The sequence below is a fragment of the Ctenocephalides felis genome, unplaced genomic scaffold (assembly GCF_003426905.1).
Source record: "Ctenocephalides felis isolate EL2017-DRISC unplaced genomic scaffold, ASM342690v1 CF-g0.4_SCAFFOLD_01170, whole genome shotgun sequence".
NCBI classification, from domain to species: Eukaryota; Metazoa; Arthropoda; class Insecta; order Siphonaptera; family Pulicidae; genus Ctenocephalides; species Ctenocephalides felis.
In genome coordinates, this window is record NW_020537324.1 from 78,117,220 (window position 1) to 78,137,695 (window position 20,476).

The window sequence follows — 20,476 nt, forward strand, 5'->3', positions numbered from 1 at the left end:
AAACCATGTTAGAGCGAATCCGTGTTATAAAAGTACCGTGTTATGCGAAGGTTACTTGTGTATACAGGGTGTCCCAGAAATCAACGTCAACGAGGTAATAGTTTGATATTAACTGTCCTGAACAATTTAGACTAGTGGTGTATGGCATCGCGCCTTAAGGCAAGTTGCTAAAACTACCCGTACTAGAATTAAATATTTGTGAAAAAAATTGAGCAAAAATATTTTTGTTAAAAATAGTAAAGAATTTGACCCAAAGCACACCAAGTCATTTTTTGGCACATTTAGCCCGTATCTCCGAAACGGCTAGACATGCCTCTTGCCAAAAAATAAACACCACTTCTCCCCATCATACGAATTGAATGTTTTTTTGAATCATTTAAATCGTATGCTCCGTACTCTCAAAAACACGGATTTCTATTTTCTGTACTCTTTGCTCCGTATCTCCGAACGGCTCGAACTGCCTTTGTCAAAAACTAATCAGCACATCTTCCTATCAATAGAAATCGAATGTTTTTTGAACCAGAACCTACCCCTCCTTTCAGGTTAATGACGTTTATGCTCATACGGTTTTACGTTTAATGTATAATATATACGTATACTAAGATTTATTTTTATTTAAAAACCGGCACTTAATTTCAATAACTCAAACTTGATTTTTCAATATTTTGTAAATAAATTTTTTTACCACAAATACTATTTAAGAACTTCATACAAATTGAGAATATATAAACTTTGAGCTCGAATATCTCCTAAGTAAATAGATTCAACATCAAATTTTAAGAGATCTTCTTTCGTCGAATTTTCAATAAAACATTACACGTATTCTAACTTTTCATACGCTTATTACTAAGTTAGAAAATTCTAAAAAACGAATGTAATTTCTCCATGTTATTTCAATAAGAAACTTTGGCTGGAGTGCGGACTATCTTAAAGTTAATATTAAAAGCTGAAACTTTCAGATAATTTTTTTCTATCAATTTGGAACCATTTGAGTCCCTGGGAGCAAAAAAATTCGAAAATATCCATTTTAAAGACTATCTTAATATATGGATAAATAACTAAACATGAAAAAACTCACCTAAATCTGACAAATTGACTTTTTCAGGAACGGATCAGCCACAGGCAACTGTAACAAAATTAAAAATTATCATTAAAACCATTTGCCATAAATACAATAATAAATAATAAATTAATGTAATAAATGAAGTTAATTTTAACTAACTAATTATCCTGCTATACTTTAGTAATTAAAATCAGTAACTAAAATAAATACATATATGTTATCATAACTGTTCAGAGCTGAAAAAAACGCTGACAAAAATTTGTTTATTTATAAACAATATAAAAAAAAATTATTCAGCTTTTGTCAAACTTATGTAAGATTTTATATTAAATGTATATTATTATATAGCGACGACTTTATATGTCTTAATCAATAAATTTGAACCTATGCGTATATAATACTAAAAAGTGTAATGTAAAATCCGGATAATGTTTGTGCTTTTGTGCCGAAACGCAATTGATCCATCACAAGAATAACAATATTTATTTTTACAATGGAATGTATGTTATGATACAATAATGTGTAAATAATTTTCCGCATAAATTAACAAATATTATTGAAACTAACATGAACTCGAAGACGATGAAAAGTTACGTAGTCGTGTCACGTATGATAAAAACAGAACGGTGGCGACGGCGCCCACATAACATTGTATGTAGAAATAATTAGATTAGAAATAATGGATATAAAAAAGTAAAAAATCAGTATTTTAAAAAAATTATTTTATAAATACAATGTTGAAAATTTCACAAAATTCATATGAAATGTCCATTTATCATTCGTTTGTTACAGCTGGACCGGCTTAAAAATTTATTATAATTAGAATATGTACTAATTTACCCCAATTGAGTATTTATCGCCAATTTTGCCTTTTGGCCATTGGCCAATATTTTGATTGGCATCTGTTTGCCGCAACTTTGTTGTTTGACTGTCGGGAATTCGGGAATCGGTTGGCAATGAACAAAAAGCGTTTCCAACACTTTCCTACCGGAGGAAACTATTTTTAAACCGATAGAACGGCTCTAAATTTGACCGCCAGAAATTGGAATAATAATAAAATTGTTGTTGTAAACGATCAGTTATATATAATATATATATATATATATATATATATATATAACGTCTCAAGAACTTATTATATCAGATTAATTGCTCTAATTGTGAACTCGTTTATATTGGGAAAACTAGCCAAAACCTGAGTAAACGCTTTTCATCAACACAAAAATAACTCTAAATATACCAAACAATTCAAGACCATGTTAACCGAGCATATTAAAAATTTAAACCATAATATAGATTTTCAACCCTAAATTTTACATTCTGAAGAAAACGTTTTTTTTTATTTTAATTTTATTCTGCAATCTATAAATATAATTACATTTAGCAGTGAATGCTGACAAGTTGTTTACAATTGATTGTTTACAAATTAGTAGATACCCCCAGTGGCATATCTACTAAAGCTAATATAATAAAAAAAAACTGAAAAAACAAATGGGGAAAAAGCAATAAAATGTAGATAAATAGTAAATGTTGTACAGAAGTATAATAGTTTGTTAAACTATATATTAGGTCTCCAGATATTATTTTTTTCGGCTGGTCTTTCTGGTATAAATGACATGCTAGTTGGTTAGGATGGACGTCAATTCTGTTATTATAATTAATGGCAACCATTGATATATGTTCTTGAATTATAGGTATGTCTATGCTTTGTGGAGGGCGTAATTAAAAAAAGATTCGACGAGGGGTTGTTTTTGCAATTGCATAACGACGGAGTCACAAACAAACGATTTGACAATACGGCCCTGAACGAAACAAACACGTGGTTCCTAAATAGCGCATCAACATTTCTTAAAAAATTACAAGATCCCATCGCTTTTTAAATTTCTCGTAAAATTTGAACAAATGCTGAAAACTGCTTCAAGAAATTATGTGACATTTCAATCTTAGACTCCGAATATATATATATATATATATATATATATATATATATATACTATGGTGGTCCTTAATATGGACATTTTCGAATTTTATTGCTTCCAAAAAAATTATAGTTAAAACTTATAGAAGATTTTTTTATCAATTTGGAAGCATTTGAGCCCCTGGAAACTAGAAAATTCAAAAATGCCCATATTAAGGTCCACCCTAATATATATATATGTATATATATTTCCTCGATCCACTTACCCCTCGAGAGTCCCTGAATAAAATAGCAGCGTGATGTGGATCCAGGGGCTCCGTACGGGGCCTAGGGCTCGCCAGGCCCGCTCCACTTCCCAAAGACGCCCGACGCCTCTCCAACTCTTGAGAGGCCCTTCTCATATGCGCACCTGGGGAAAAATCAATAGAAAATAAATATATATGACATAGTTAATATAAAATATTCGTGTTTATAAAAAAATTGTGTAAAAGTAAAATGTACAAGATCGCTCCACCATTATAAGGGAAAAAGTATTCTTATAAAATATTATTAATTATATTGTAAAATTGTGAAAATTTCCTAATAATATTTAATTAAACTTAGTATATATGCTTTATAATTAAATAGTTAATTTTAAAGCAATACATGTTTATAAATTAATATAAAGTTAAAAATATTTTAGAAAGGGATTAAAATAATAATAATAAGTAGCCAATGCAAAGATCTTCCCAGATTATTTTTAAATTTTTTAAATATAAATATTTAAAAATAATTAAATATAAAATTTAGTATTAATCAATACTGAAATTCTGATTATAAGAATGTTAATACATATGTCAACATCAAAATCAGAATTATATAAAATATTAAAATAATTATGAAGATACAAAGATAAATATTCAAAAATAAATTTATATTTTATTATTGCAACATTTGTATTAAATTAAATTAAAAATATGAAAAATGAAAATAATTAGAAGTATTAAAATTAAATTTATAAAAAAAATAAAAATGATAAAAATGTAAATAATTCAAAATATTACAAATAAAAAATATTTTAAAACTTTAAAATATAAAAATAAAAATAAACAATGAATAAAATGTTAGGAATAATTAAAAATAATTGAAATTAATAAAAATATTTAAAATAAAAATAATTATAACTTTTAAAAATTATTAATGTAAATAGTATATAAAAATAAATGAAAATTAATAGAATACATGTTAAAATATAATTAATTAAAAGAAAAATATTAAATATTATCAAAATAATGAAAATTAAAAAAATAAAGATATTAAAATAACAATAATTAAAAATCATATAATAATAATATAAAAATAATTCGAAAATTACAAACAAACATTTTAATATGAAAATATAAAAAAAATAAAATTACTAGAAGTAATTAAAAATATTAAAGAATTTAAAAATATTAAAAATGATGCAAAATAATGAAGTATATTTAAAAATAAATAAGAATGTTAAAAATATAAATATATAAAACAATTAACAATAATAAAAATAATAAAAATAATGAAAAACATTAAAACAAAGATAAATTTTTAAAAATAATAAAAATTAAATTAAAATGTAATAAAAAATAATTTAAAAAAATAAGGAATAAAAAAAAAAATATTAAAATAAGAAAAATAAATTAAAATGTAATGAACAACAAATTTCAAAAAATAAAAAAAATTATTAAAAGTAATAAAAAATAAATTAAAAAATGCAATGAAAATAAAAATAATAATGAAAAATGAATTGAAAATTTAATGAAAAATAATTTTAAAAAAATGATGAAAAATGAAAGAAATATTAAAAATAATGAAAAATAAATTAAAAATGTAATAAAAATAAATTTTAAAAAAAATTAAAATAAAATAAAAAATATTAAAATAATGAAAAAAATTAAAATGTAATAAAAAAATCAATTTAAAAAAATAACGAAAAATAAAAAAAAAATTAAAATAGTGAAAAATAAATTAAAATGTAAAGAAAAATGAAATTTAAAAAAATAATGAGAAATAAAAAAAAATTGAAAATAATGAAAAATAAATTAAAATTAGGTAGAAATGAATATATAAATTTATAATTTTTTGTATAAAGATTTTTATAAATATATAAATATTATTATGAATATAGTTATATATACATAAATATAAATATGAATATGTAAAATGAATGTTCAAAAATAAGTTTATTTTAGTTTTTAGAAAATAAGATCCTTATGTACCAATATGATGCATTTTTTTTAATAATTTGATATTTTAACAATCTTTGTGCTAAGTTTTAGCAATTGTAAAAATATATATTTTATCATGAATGTATATTTTCAGTACCAACCCTTTGCATTGACCACTTTTAAAAAAATGTACAAGATCGCTCCAACAAAAAAAAAACTAAATGCGAGTCATTTATCATTTATCCAATACCTTCCTGCAAGATGCTTTCATAAATTTTATACGTAGTATCACAATCATCAGTCAAAAGCCTCCTTCCCATAATCGACATCTAAACTTTTCGATCTAGATCTGAATTCGCCATGAGCAGATTCGTTCAAGGGCGAAGTCCCTCCTAAACTACCAGCGATATTGCGCTCCGGATTCTGCTCCGGGCTTTTACACCCGAGACTTTTAAAAATCCTGACTTTCTTCCCAAAATGCCTCACCAGTTCCTGGATGGAATGATGGTGATGGTTGTTGCCGTTCCTGGATTTGGGCGAAGCCGATAAAGAGTTGTCTTCGGCTGCCAATCTTTGGGCAAAGGCCGATTGTTCTTGGAGGACCTTGTTTCGTCTGAAGGAGGATATTGTGAGGTCGTCCAGGCCGGGACTTTGCCGGCTGGTGAAGCTTTGGTTGGGCGAATCTGAACCGGAGTCGAAGTAGTTCTCGTGTATATCATACAAATGGGGACTGCCACAAGATGAGTCGTTGGAGTTCCTTCGCAAACCCGAGTATTCGTAGGAACTTCTGCGTAAACCCGAGGCACTTACAGTACTCTCATTCGAGGGTCTACGCATCGAATAAACCCCTGAATCATTAGACAAACGCCTTTCAGGACTTATTTTACCATCGTTCGTCGAATGCCTTCTGCTACCATACCTGTAACAACCATCATTCGTAGGACTAGGAGTCTTAGCCTCACCACCACCAGTACCATTCGTAGAATGCCTTCTACTTTTACCACCAAGATTTTTTTCCAAAACTGTCGGAACAGTTTTATTCCAATCCCCGTACACAATCTTACTCTCATTATAAGTATGTCTTCTAACCCTTTGACTGGCAAATTGGAAATTGTGCCTATTGTAGTCATAAAGGGTAGATTTGTGCCTGTCTTCGGCTTCTCGTGATATATCATCGCAATATAGGGCATGCAAATAGGTATCAGAACCATTTAGGGAATTGTCGGAGTCTGGACTTTTGGGGGTTGCCTGGTGGCGGTATAAATGGTGCTGAAGACCGTACATGGTGAGAAAAATAAAGTTTTCAGGGGTAATTTGACACAGAATAAAGGTCAGAGTAATCACAAAATTTTAGGAGCTATTGTATAGCATTTTGTCCAACAATTGATCACTATGGGTATTTACAAGCTTTGGCAGTATAACTATGTTAATTTCAAAGTCTTTTGATGTTTTTTTTTAAATCACTAATAGTTTACAACACCCCTGTTCAGTTTTTGTTTCAATCAAAATTTTAGCACATAACTCGATTTAAATATGTTATCAACACCTAACTTTAATGTTTATAAATACAGCACAAACAGTTTTTAACACTATTGTTATTTTTCATCCATTTTGACAGTTCAACCTGTCAATACACAAATTTATACTTGTTATTAATTTAATAAATATTTAATTACTAACAACAAAAATTGCTTTAATAATTAATCACAAGTTTTAATAAATATAACTGTACGAGTATGTAATTTTTGAGAATTAATATTACTAAAATAGTTTTTAACACAAGTGTAAATTTTCATCCATTTTGACAGTTGAAATTGTTAACTCTCATGTTCATTTATAATTTTACAAATATTGAACTGTAATAAAAGTTATTATTGTAATCAATTACAAGTCCAAATATTTTTAGATACTTTACAAGTTTCGTACATAAATTCGTTGAAATAATTGTATTACTATTGATTTTTTATTAAATAGCACCGGCGTCCATTTTGATAAACTGTCAATTCAAGAATTTATGAACAATTTTGCAAAAATCCAATAATAATTGTTATAACTTATATAGTACATGTGGTTTTTGATTATTTTCACGTTTTTCAACACAAGTGCATTATTGAGTATATTATATGTATACGTTGATGTTTATATTAATAACTTGCACCGGCGTCCATTTTGATAAACTGTCAATTCAAGAATTTATTAACAATTTTGCAAAATTCCAATAATAATTGTTATAACTTATATAGTATATTGAAAGTACATGTAGGTTTTAATAATTTACATGTTTTTTAACACAATTGCATTACATATTTAATATTTATATAAGTTGATGTTTTTGAACATTCGCAACGGCATCCATTTTGTTGACAGTTCAAATTGTAAAATCAGAAATTTATTGATTATTCGATAATAATTGATATTGCTATTGTAATTAATTATAAGTATATGTAATATTGATGAATTTACACGTTTTTTTTAACACAAGGGCGTTTTAATCATATTTTATTAACAAATTTATGGTCGAAAAGCCGGCGGCCATTTGCAAAACTTCAACCGTCAAAATTTTAAACTAGAACCAAATGTTCATAATATTTTGTAATCAAACTAATTTTCTTTTTTAAATTGATATGCACAAAATTTTGATTATTATTGCAAATTTAAATTTAGAAATATCTTTCCAGCATTACGTGCTATATATTTCTTATATTTTATTTATTTGTTATCTTTCATTTAGTTAAACTAGTTGAAACTAGTACTCTTATTTGCATTTTAATTAACGAGGAATTTTAATTAATTAATATAATTTTAATTGTATTCTTAATAATTCGGTTTTGAAATCATAATTTGTTCAACAAATGTTTTCATGGAGAACTTCAACTTCAACTCACTCAACTGTCAACTTTTTAAATTGTCAAATTTTCAAAAATAAAAATGAAAACAATATAAGGTCTACAATGAATTTAATACTTGTTTTAATTAAATTAGACATATACGTACCTTTTTGAATAAACTGTTATATAATTTAAGAATAATAAATCATTAATTTCAATTAAATTTTATCATCTTTGGACAACTTCATCTCGTTCAAATGTCAATTGTCAAAAATTTTGCAGAAATTGTTTAAATTTCCGAATTTTTTAGTTTAAAATCTAACTTTAGTTTATTCATAACTAAAAACACTGTTCTTTAAACAAATACGTTAAATAAAAATTAATTTTAATTTCAGCCAAAAACACGTGGCAGCCATTACTTAATAAACACAAACTGGTTCAAATACTGTTATAACAAAATAATTAACAAAATTTAATTAATCATGCAAAAAACTATTTACTTCCAACTCTAGTTTTTTATAAGTCTTTTATCTATTTAAGTCTTTCAACTTCCTTCAAAATTCTGTATTTGTAATGATGGCACATTCTTTTTGCAACTTCAAAATTGTCCATAAAGAAAAACCAGACACTCCACAATAAATTAAATAATAGTTTTCTATTAAATAAATCTTATTTATTATGTTATTTCACTTCGACTAGTTTCAGTTTCGGTGGTTTGGCACAAATCCAAGGATAAGTTAATTTCGTTAACACCATTTGCTGCTGAATTTAAACAGTCACATAATTAATTTTCACTTTCTACTGTCCATTTTTAATAATAAGAATGTTTTTAAATGTCTATATTGCTTTTATGATGACTAATGTCACTGAAAAGTAATCATTAATAGAATATAGATTTATTAAAATATATATGAACTTTATATATAATAAGAAATGTGATTATCAAGTTCAACGATATTTCTGAGGGACATAAGAATATTTGATTTTATATTTGTGTTAACCAAAATTTGTCCTTTAATGATTTCAAAAATTTGATGAAACTCGATAAAAAATGTTTTAAATAGTTAATTACTGAGTGATTTTTTAATTATTTATCTAAAGGTACATCATAAAATACTATAGGCCCACGAAAAGTGGTTTAATTATAAAAATGTATTATTTATTTTTTTAGTGTGTATTTTCTAATGTAAGTCTAATGCAATAAAAATGCACATCGTTTCTTCTCTCAATGGAAGTTTTTAATAGTAATAGTTGTCATTAAAGTTGTTTTGTTTTAAGTGCATCTTATGCAAATAGGCATTAGAATAAAACGATTGTGCGGGTCGATAATAGACGAGGAGCCAACGACCTAACTCTAATATATATGAGAAAAAAATATATATTTAATTTATTACGATATGTGTTAAAGTTATATAATATGATTTACGTACATTACAGCAACTGACATATAATCAGTTTTAAAAACTTCAATTTGAATAAATATATTTAAAAATACATTTAGTTAGTTGAAAATCGGTCAAGCCGTTTTTTTTGGCGATTAATTGTTGAGTGACAGAATTAATAATCTAATAGCAACTGTTCTATAGGCATGACGAATATTCTCGTCAGAACACAAAATTCTGTGTCACTTCTCCATGACGAGAATAAACGTCAATCACAAGTTAATAAGTTAATAAAAATTGATATTTCTTTCAATAAATTGAGATATCTTTCAAAAAAACTTTAACATCTTTGACTGTATTAATTAAATATAAGATCAGTCTCAATTTTTTTTTTAGTTTTTGGACCATTTTTTTTTTGGAATTTGTAATTAAACCACTAAATTATGGCCCTCTTACCCCTGTTTCGTAATAATCATTTTATTAATCAAATAATTTTTCATTCAGCTGCAGTCAATGAATGATTTTGACTCAATTTTAATTTAGATTTATTGAGATTATAAAAAAGGTTAAATCTAACTTAAAAAAATAATTTTATTAAGGGTTGTACGACCCTAACGGTTTTTTTCAATTTCGGGGTCAATTTTAACTCTTAATGATTTCAATGAAAAACACTAGGTTTTCACTGAATTTTTGAAATCTGTCAATTCACTGGGCATGCCATAACATAATTCAAAATGAAAGTTTCGTATTATGCTTCAGACTTAAAAAAAAGAATAAATTAATGAAAAGCGCGGTAATAGTATAAAAAACCTTAAAAAGCAAAATGTGCCAACAAAAACTAAAACGAAATCAATTTCGGATTAAGCTGGCACTTGCAATTACTATTAAAATTAGAAATAATTATATGTGGCATGCGTTGCACTGGGTAAACCATCAATTTACTTTGTATTAGCCGCCTCTTTCACTTATATACCACTTATAGTTAGTTATTTTTCATTCAAAAAAATTTCTAGAAATATTTTTTATTACTATCACTTCTTATTACTATTTTATTAAAACTATTTGCCGGGCCAGCTAGTATATATACACATATATTTATATATTAACTACTCGTAGGTTAAGTTATTGTAATCGTCCAAATATCGAAATCGAAATTTTTTTCATATCTTTACTTTTCAGACGTTTCTGAACATTTGGGCATACCTCAAAAAAAACTGGAGTGTGTGTGTGTGTGTTTTGTGTGTTCGCAATTTGTCGTCCACGTTTTTGGGATTTAAACGATTGAATTCCATTCCTATTAATAGGGAGATGTGCTAATTAGTTTTTGTCAAAGGCAGGTCCACCATTACAGAGATACGGAGGTAAATGAGCAAAAAATTGCAGTTTTTGAGACAAATAAGCATCCAATTTGAATAAACCTGTTTGTGTTGACGAAACGATTGTTCAAGATTATTTTTCAATTTTTTTTATTTCGAAAAACATTTCAGATTTTCATAATTTTAATTCGGTACGGGAAGTTCCAGCAATTTGCCTCAACACACGATGTGATACACCACTAGTTTATTATTATTTTCCTCTCCTGCGACGTAATTCGCCCACAGGTCGATTGATTCATCGTTTTGTTCGCGTTTTTCATTTTCATTAAACAACAAACAATAGGTTACGGTTAAGTATGTAAATTTTTTAAATGCGCGTGCCTTTATGCTAATTTTGCAATAACAAATTAATTCTTTATTCTTATTGCTAATTTTAATTTCCGAACGATTGAATGAATCGAATCGATTCAATAGACGGAGGGCTCCGGGGATAGTAGTTAAATTTGATTATTCTAATATTATGAAGTAACTCTTTAAATAATAATGGTATTGTAATATTTCAATAGTTTAAAAATAATATTAAAATTATATTTGAACTTATATTTGAACAGTGGAATTTAAAAAAATATGATAAAAGTCATTCTACAAATAATTAGTTGTAGTTAGTTAATATTGAGTGTTTCCCGAGAAACCGGTACGCGGATTTTGCCGCCAACCTGGATCTAGCCCTTGTTTGAGGTTAGAGGTGTGTTACAGTTACAGATACCAGTTTTGCGCAAAGTTATACACGTTTGATTATAGTGATTTTTTTAGAAGCTGTTTGTATATTTGTGCTCTAAAATGACTAGACATTAATTAAACCTAACTTATAAACCGATTCTGCCACGTAACACACAAATGTTATGGCAAGGCTATGTTATGAAGAACTTTCCATACTAAATATTAACAAAAGCCATGTGGTTACTGGAATGCAAACAGGCGTATTTCTCAAGTTGTCAGATAGAAAATCTAACCTAGAAACCGCGCAAATGTCAAAAAAAAAGATGTTAGATAGCAGGGTCTTTCCGACCCAGCTTCATAAATGCAAGTGACGTTGCAGTTTATGTGAAAAACGCCTGCTGCACAGCAAATACATGACATTTTGTCAGTATTCAGTATGATTCAGTAGCATTATGTATCGAAGTTGGAGCGTAACATGGCCTTGCCATAACATTGGTCTGTTGTACGGCCTATTAGTATTTCTTCAATAATTAGTTATATGTCTCTACAAAACCTGTTCTAGGTCTACTTCTATTTTTTATTGTAGCTTCTGCAAAAAAAAATTATAGCACAAATTATAATTTGAAGCCTTAAATAACGATCTAATAATTATGATAACTAGTGGGACATGGCATTAATAGTAGGAGGGTAAAAATTTAGGGCTACTTGTGTTTTCTAATTAGGCATTATGATAAAATTGGTCCAAAAAAGTAAAAACTAGTGGTGTATGACATCGTGCCTTAAGGCAAATTGCTGGAATTACCCGTACCGTTATTTCCAATTTTTAACAGCTCAGAAAAGAAAACTAGATTTTATTCAAATTTTGAATTTTTTTTAACACATTTGATAATTTTAAATTTGAATATAGAAATATCAGCCTTTTTAGAAAATGCTGATATTTTTTGAAAACTTTGAATTTTTTTAAAAACTATATTTTTTTGAAAACTATTTTTTTTAATTATGTAAATTTTAAATATTCCGAAATTTTTTGAAAGTTTCATACCCATTCATCGGTTGATTCAAATCACAAAATATCTGATTTTCGACCGCCAAATGACATTTTTTTAAACCTAATTTTTGTAGATCTCCAAAGCCGCTGATCCTGCCTTTGCAGAAACTTAATCAATTCTTCATTACGTCAGTACAAGTAAAATGTTTTTTAAATCATTCAAATCGAATGCTCCGTTCTCTCATAAACTTAATTGCCATTTTCTGCATTCTTTGCTCCGAATCTCCGAAACGGCTGGGCCTGCCTTTGACAAAAATTAATGAGCACGACTCGTTATCAATAGGAATCGAATGCTTTTTGAATAATTCAAATCAGTTAAGCGGTGCTTCCGAAAACGTCAACGAAAACACACATACATAAGGTATGTCAAAATGTTCAGAAACCTCTGAAACGCGAAGATACGTAGAAATTTCATTTTCAATTCTTGGACAATTACTAGAACTAACCCTACGGGACATAAGTTAATAAGAGATTAGAGAACAAAATTACCCAAAAAAATATTAGGTCTATTTTATGAAAATAATCAAAAATTATTTCTGAATCATCAATCTCCCTAAGTGATTTTAATAATTAAAAGCCAGACACAACACATGAGAAAATGTTTGGCCTCATCATGAGGTTGTTCCTCTTGTTTTCCCAAAGATGCGACACCTGCTAATCTCTGGTGTCGTATTGCAATTTTTTTTAGCACGATCTCATCTTACTGATTGCCTTTAATAAATATTGTTCATCTTTATCTGGAACGGCTCCGACTTTGTGAGAAATATTGTTGTAATGAGATACATCTCACGTTTTTGCCAGATGAAATTGTGAAGCGGTGATGTCATTGGGAAAAATACAGTAAAAAATATCGTATAAAATAAAATTAATGGGCCTAAATGTATCAGGTTGATTTGCTTTATTTTCCCTATCCCATCAGGTCATGTGAGTTATTACAAATTTTTCTTCTATATGCAATTTGCAAAATATTCATTCGCATTCGCATTCATATTCCGTCTGTTGTTATCAGTCGTAAGATATTTTTGTCGTCGTCTGATAAGCTGATAATCTAATCTTTGAACCCGAATCTGGTTAAGACCAGACTTCAGCTCTTTTGCCAACAAATAAATGCCTTTTGTTAAACTTTATCTCAAAGAATTTATCAGGACTGGACGATAATATAGATATCTATTCCTATTAAGCAATTTGTATAAATGTTTTCAAACAGTTTTGTTTATTTTTAAAAATATCTCGCTTATTCCGACATAAAATTTATGGCTTTCTAATCCGACTCGTGGCAAGTGTTGCCAAGAAAATTTATTGGCACAAATACGAGACACATTTTGTATATATGTCATATTAATTTTATCAAATGTTACAGTAAAACAATGTTACATTGGTTATCGCAACAAAGACTAATAAATCTCGTACCTTATACGCGTAGATTAGAGCAGGGATTATCAAAACTGAAAAAAAAAAACGAATTTCACAACTAAAGTTCAGAGACTCACTTCAATCTCAAAATACAATTTAGAAAGGAAGGACTCATAATTTAGAGAACAAAGACTCACAATTAAAAAAATAAAGACTCAAAAGACTCAAGGATTTGAGAAGAGGCTCAAGAATTTGAGAAGAGACTCAAGAATTTAAGAATAATTTAGGAAAAGACTCAAGAATTTAAAAAGACTCAAGAATTTAAAAAGACTCAAGAATTTAAAAAAGACTCAAGAACTTTGGAAAAAAAGATTCAAGAATTTAGGAAAAAGACCCAAAAATTTAGGGAAAAAACGCAAGAATTTACGGGAAAAAACTCAAGAATTTAGGAAAACAGACTCAAGAATTTGACATTAGGCTCAAGAATTTGACAATAGAGACTAATAAATTTAAAAAAGAAGACTCTCGAATTTTAGAATAAAGACTCAATAATTTCAGAACAGAGATTCAAAACAGACTCAATAATTTTAAAACAGAAACTCAACCATTTCAAAACAGAGACTCAACCATTTCAAAACTCAAGAATTTAGGAAAAGAGACTAAAGAATTTAGGAAAAGAGACTCAAGAATTTAGGAAAAGAGATTCAAGAATTTAGGAAAAAAGACTCAAGAATTTAGGAAAAGAGACTCAAGAATTTAGGAAAATAGATTCACAAATGTGACAATCGAGACTTACAAATTTGAGGAAAGCGACTCACAAATATGACAATCGAGACTCACAAATTTGAGAAAAGAGAATCAAGAATTTGCGAAAGGAGACTCACAAATTTGACTAAAAAAGACTCACAATTTGAAAAGAGACTCAAGGGTTTAAGAAAAGAGACGACTCACAAATTTGTGAGAAGAGACTCAAGAATTTGAGTGAAGAGACTTTCGAATACGAGAAAAGAGACGACTCACGAATTTGACTCACGACTCCTAGGATGAAGACTCAAGAATTAGAGATAATAAAATCAAGAATGTGAGAGAAATCATTCAAGAATTCGAGAGAAGAGATTCAAGAATTCGGGTGCATAGACGCAAGAATTTGAAAAAAGAAACTTAAGAATTTGAAAGAAGAGACTCAAGAATTTGAGAACAGATCCTCACGAACGCAAGAACAAACTCACGCAATTTTTGTAATTTTTTTTAAATATTAAATTTAATTAGCATATACCAAATACCACTTTCCATCCTTTATAAATATTTTGGTGACATGATTCATGTAAAATTAATAAACGTCAATGTATTTCGATAAAAACTCAACAAACAAATATCTGTTTATTTTTTATTTTTATTATAATCGAGTGAATTAATTCCTCATCTTGTTTGCACAGATGTGATTCTGTTTGTAACATAATATATTTTCAACGATATCGATACGTATGATATCATCGTTCGATTTATCGACTGAATTACATCGTATTTATTTTGCAAAACACATGGTCGATAAAGGAAAAAGAAAAAAAAATATGTAAAAAATATGGAAAAAAATGTAAACTCAGTAAATTATAAAGTCAATCAATTTAAGTATTTTCCACGGTTTATTTAAAGATTAATTTTCACCCTTTCCACTAATCAATCAAATAAATTGATCATTAAGTGTCGATTGGTAATTTATCAGAGTGCCCCCTTGTAATCGACACTCAATTAGAAATGAAATGTTAGCTCAACCGTGTCTTTCTGTAATTGACACGGAAAATCATCAATCGGAATAATTATTAATTAACTGGGAAATCGATACATATATGAGAAATAGGGAATGCAATACCGGTATACCGATATACCGAATTACCGGTAAATCGCCCGATTTTTCGGCGGTATTTTCGGTATTTTTACATAAGCGCTATTTGATACATAATACCCTGAAGTTTAAATTTCTCGGAACAAATTCATCTTTAAATTCCATAACCGCATGAACAGCTATATCTTCAAGTGTTTTTATAGGATAAACAAATGTCAAATATTTTCTCAACTTGTCATTAAACTGAATATTTATTGCTTTCCAAAGGGCTTCATATCGTGTTACAATAAATAGAATTGGACTGATAGATAATGATGTTTCTTTCATCTTTTGTAAAAATGTAAAGGTTTTTTAAGTGATATTTGCGCCAAAATATTTCATATCATACAGATTACCCCTGTAATCTTTATTTTTTTCTAACTTTATACATAATAATTATGATAATTACTAAATATGTTTTGCTTCTTATTACAATTATAAAATATTATTTTTCGAAAACGTTTCGAAGTTTGAAAATACTATAGAAGCATCACATTGTTTTAAATAACAATACTCAGCAATTATAGTAACTTATTATTTATCTCGACAAAGAATCCGATCTTAAACTAGTGTAGAATTTTTTTTTTAAATATTGGAGATTATTCTAATTTAACACATTGGACACAGACAGTACAGTTTATTATAATAATGTAATATGATCTTTTGTGAGTTTTCGGTCTTTCTTACTCATAAGTTTGTTTTTGGTGCAAAGTACTCAATAGTGATAATGAATTAATTAAATAGGATATAATTTTATTAAATTATTATCTAAAAAAATAAACTGAATGTTTTATTTTATTGTTTTTATCGTTTAGTTGAATATAGTTGTAGTTGTATATACATGTTTTCATATTTGTACTAGTAACTTTCAATTTTATTTATATTTGTTTAAGATAATAAAAATACCGGTAATTTACCGGTATTCCGGTTTTAAAATGAAAAATTACCGAAATACCGGTATTGAAATTTTCCATCGGTATTGCATTTCCTAGTGAGAAATATACGTGTGCACATGTAAGTACGGGTGTTTGGATAGAGATTTACACAAAGCTTGTTCAACTCACACTAAAAATATCACTACAAATCACAACATTTCCCTACAAAAACTATTTATATTTTTTTTACAATTTTTTGACAATTTCCACCGTTTATTTATCTCAAAGGATAACGACACCGATTCACAATGCGCGCGTGACATAATAAATATTTCATCCAAAACACGAAACCGCATTTAACCCCCGACACCGATGACTGTTACCGTTGTTTTGATTCGTCGAATGCGGCCCGGAAAACCGGTCCCGGCCAATGGAAGAGCTCGGAACGCAGGTGCCGAACTAGCACGTGCGCGTATGCCGTCAGTTCAAGGTCGTACTCGAATCTAGTAGTAATACTGCGGCGTAGTAATATCGTGGGAGAGAGATATATAGAGATTTTCAGCTGTGAAAGAGATATATAGAGAAAGAGACGCTGTGAAAGAGATATAGAGAAAGAGACGCTGTGAAAGAGATATAGAGAAAGAGACGCTGTGTGAGAGAGAAAGATGGGGAAATAAAGAGATAGAGATGGAAAGAGACACAGTGAATTAGAGATGAAGAAAAATATGTAGAGAGAGCTTATAGAGATATTCAGAGAAAGAGAGAGTGAGAGTTTTAAAGAAAGAGACGTGGTGTGTTACAGATATATAGAGACAGAGATAGAGAAAGACAAAGTTAGGTAGAGATGGATTTAGAGAGACGAAATGAGTTAGAAATATAATTGTAGAGGCAGCGGTCAAGAGATAAAGGAATAGAGAGAAAGTGATTTAGAGATATAGTGACAGACTAATATAAAACTAGTTGGTATTGGTATTTAGCCTTGGGGCAAGTTACATGAACTTCCCGATATGTGTTAATAATTGACTTAATCATTAAAAAATTAATTAATTTATGAGTGATTAGAAGTATTCCGAGAAGATATTACATATAATTGAAAACGAACGAACACGTTACCTCGGAGTATTTTCTAATAGCAATTTTTCAAAAATCTTTAATGATTTTGTATGTTCATTAAGACCAAGTATTCTTCTAAGACGTCAAAAAAACTACTCATTTTCTCAAACTTTGATGATTTTTTTAAATTAAACTACTTCTCGTAAGGCCGTAATATTTCAGTAAGTTCTATAAGACCATGCCAAAAAAAAGTTCCATAAAAATCGGCTTAATTTTTTTTTTAACAGTTAATTACAAGAAAACGGCTCGGTAGATTTTCACCTAAAATTAATCAGTATCATTTCTAACTAATATCTTTCGAACAGTTTTTGATTTTCTAAAATCGATTCGGTGGTTTAAGCTTAAATGTGGACGAAAAGTTTAACACTTTTTTTCAAATTACAAAGAAACGGCTCGGCAGATCGTAGTACAAAACTGACAAACTATAGGGCTCATCGAGATACATCGAATGGCTTTTAAATTTTTGAAATCGGTTCAGGCGTTTTTGAGCAAATGTCGATCAAAGGTCTAATTTTGACAAATGCCAAAAGCACGATACTAATTTTTGCAAACTTTGACGAATTTTTAAAGCTAAACGAGTTGTCGTAGGGCGGTAATATTTTAGTATAATCTAGAAGACTATGATATCTACCGTCAAAAAAAGATTAAAAAAATCGTCGATTTTTTTTTTTTTAAACTTTATTACAAGAAAACGGCCCGGCCGATCTCTACCAAAAACTAATCAGCACGATTCCCAACCAATATCTTTCGAACGGCTTTTGAATGTTTAAAATCGATTCTGAATTGCGAACTAAAACGTGGACGAATTTTTTTTTACTTTTCTGCGATTTACAAAGAAACGACTTGGATGATTGTCGCGCAAAGTTGATAAACGCTAGTCCTTAACTAGATGCATCGAATGGCTTTTAAATTTTTGAATTCGGTCCAGCCGTTTTCGAGAAGACGTCGATTTACATCAAAAAATCTGTTCACATACACGCACACACACACACACACACACATACTTTTTCCAAATTTGGTCTCATTCGATTCAGAATGGCTTGAAACGTCGAGAAAACATAAAATTAGCAATTCGGATTTTTTGATGAAAACAAACTTCTCCTTCGGGAAGTTAACAATAGTCCTCATCGAGATACATCGAGTGACTTTTAAATTTTTAAAATCGGTCCAGCCGTTTTCAAAAAAAACGTCGATTTACGGCAAAAAATCTGTTCACATACACGCACACACACACACATACTTTTTCTAAATTTGGTCTTATTCGATTCAGAATGTCTTGAAACGTCGAGAAAACATGAAATTAGCAAATCGGATTTTTTGATAAAAACATGAACTTCTCCTTCGGGAAGTTAATTATAAATTTTGAAACAAAAAATTACTATATCAATAGTAATGATAAAGAGGCATGCGGTTTAGATACAGAGCTAAATGTGAAAAAAATGGCAGTTTTTGAGAGAACTAAGCGTCCGATTTAAATGATTCGAAGAACTTTGTGCTTGTTTCAATAAAATAATTGCTTTTGTGATTTTTTTTTCAAAACTTAGATTCCAAAAAACTCTAAATTTTGAATTTTTTTTTCCAAAAAATGTTTTCCAAATATTTTGTCTATAAAATACGGATAATGAAAGTTACAGTATTTGTAATAATATATTTGAAAATTTTTAAAATTCCTCGAATATGTCATTACGGTACAGGAAGTTCCAGCAATTTGCCTTAAGCCACGATGCCATACACCACAAATTTCCTTTTCTTTTCCCTGTTTTCTCTCTGTCTCATTTTAACATTCAATAATAATTATCCACGATCCATAATAGGAAAAAAATTAAATATTCTCGTAACCTTTCTGGCTCCGACTGAGCGAGTGAGTGAAGTGTTTACATTTGTATGCAAAATACTACGAAATCCGGATCTATCCGGTTTTGCGATTTTTCGCATTTTCGCACACGTCTGTTTGAAACAGATTATGTTATTATGATTATATATATTTATAAATCCGGATAAATAAATAAATTATTCCAACGAGCGAGCGCACCAGTCGTCGGGCACTTATCTGCTAGATTTATTATGCACAATAATAATAATTATTAATGGTGGGCAGACAAACTAAATAAGTGCCAGGGTACAGGGAAGGATTCGATGGAAAAATAATATAATATACAAATATCTTTTACATTTTACCATCACCTCCATCAGTCATTTATCATCATCATCGTCATTTCTCTCTTGTTTATTTTTAAAATTAACTCATGACTCACATAACGCGTATTCAATTGAATTTAATAAAATGAGTTTCGCAGTTTCTCACATTTTATTTGCAAATGTAAATGTGCATATTTTAAATACAATCAGCCGTTGATATGTTTACCTCGTCAATTTGCGATTTCTGTATTGTTGTAAATTGAATTTTATTTATTTGTTCAATTATGAAGGATGTTGAATAAAAGTGTAGACAGGGCAGAATTGGATTTGATAATGATAAAATTCATTTATCTTGTCCTTACTCTGTCTCTATTTTGAGGCTTTTTTCTGTGTCTTTTTTATTACTTTTCAGCCTATATCTCTCCTTTTCTCAAATCAAGTTTATTTTAATTTTATAAATTTATTTATTTATTTGATTTTTTTTAACTTCCCGTAGGGTTAGTTATAGTAATCGCAAAAATTGAAAATGAAAATTTTTATACATCTTTACGTTTCAAAAGCTTCTGAACACTTTCGCACACCTCATAAAAAATGTATGTGTGTGTGTGTGTGAGTGCGTGTGTATGTGTGTAGTGCGGATACAAATTTTCGTCGAC

General features: G+C 28.7%; 1 protein-coding gene across 1 annotated transcript in view; it reads right to left on the minus strand.

Moving 5' to 3' along the window:
* LOC113366517 (5'-AMP-activated protein kinase subunit gamma-1-like) overlaps positions 1–20,476 on the minus strand; it is a 123,600-nt gene that overhangs the window by 60,501 nt on the left and 42,623 nt on the right. The window contains 2 exon segments of the mRNA XM_026608138.1: positions 3,248–3,390; positions 5,708–5,721. Coding sequence (XP_026463923.1) covers positions 3,248–3,390; positions 5,708–5,721 — 157 coding nt within the window.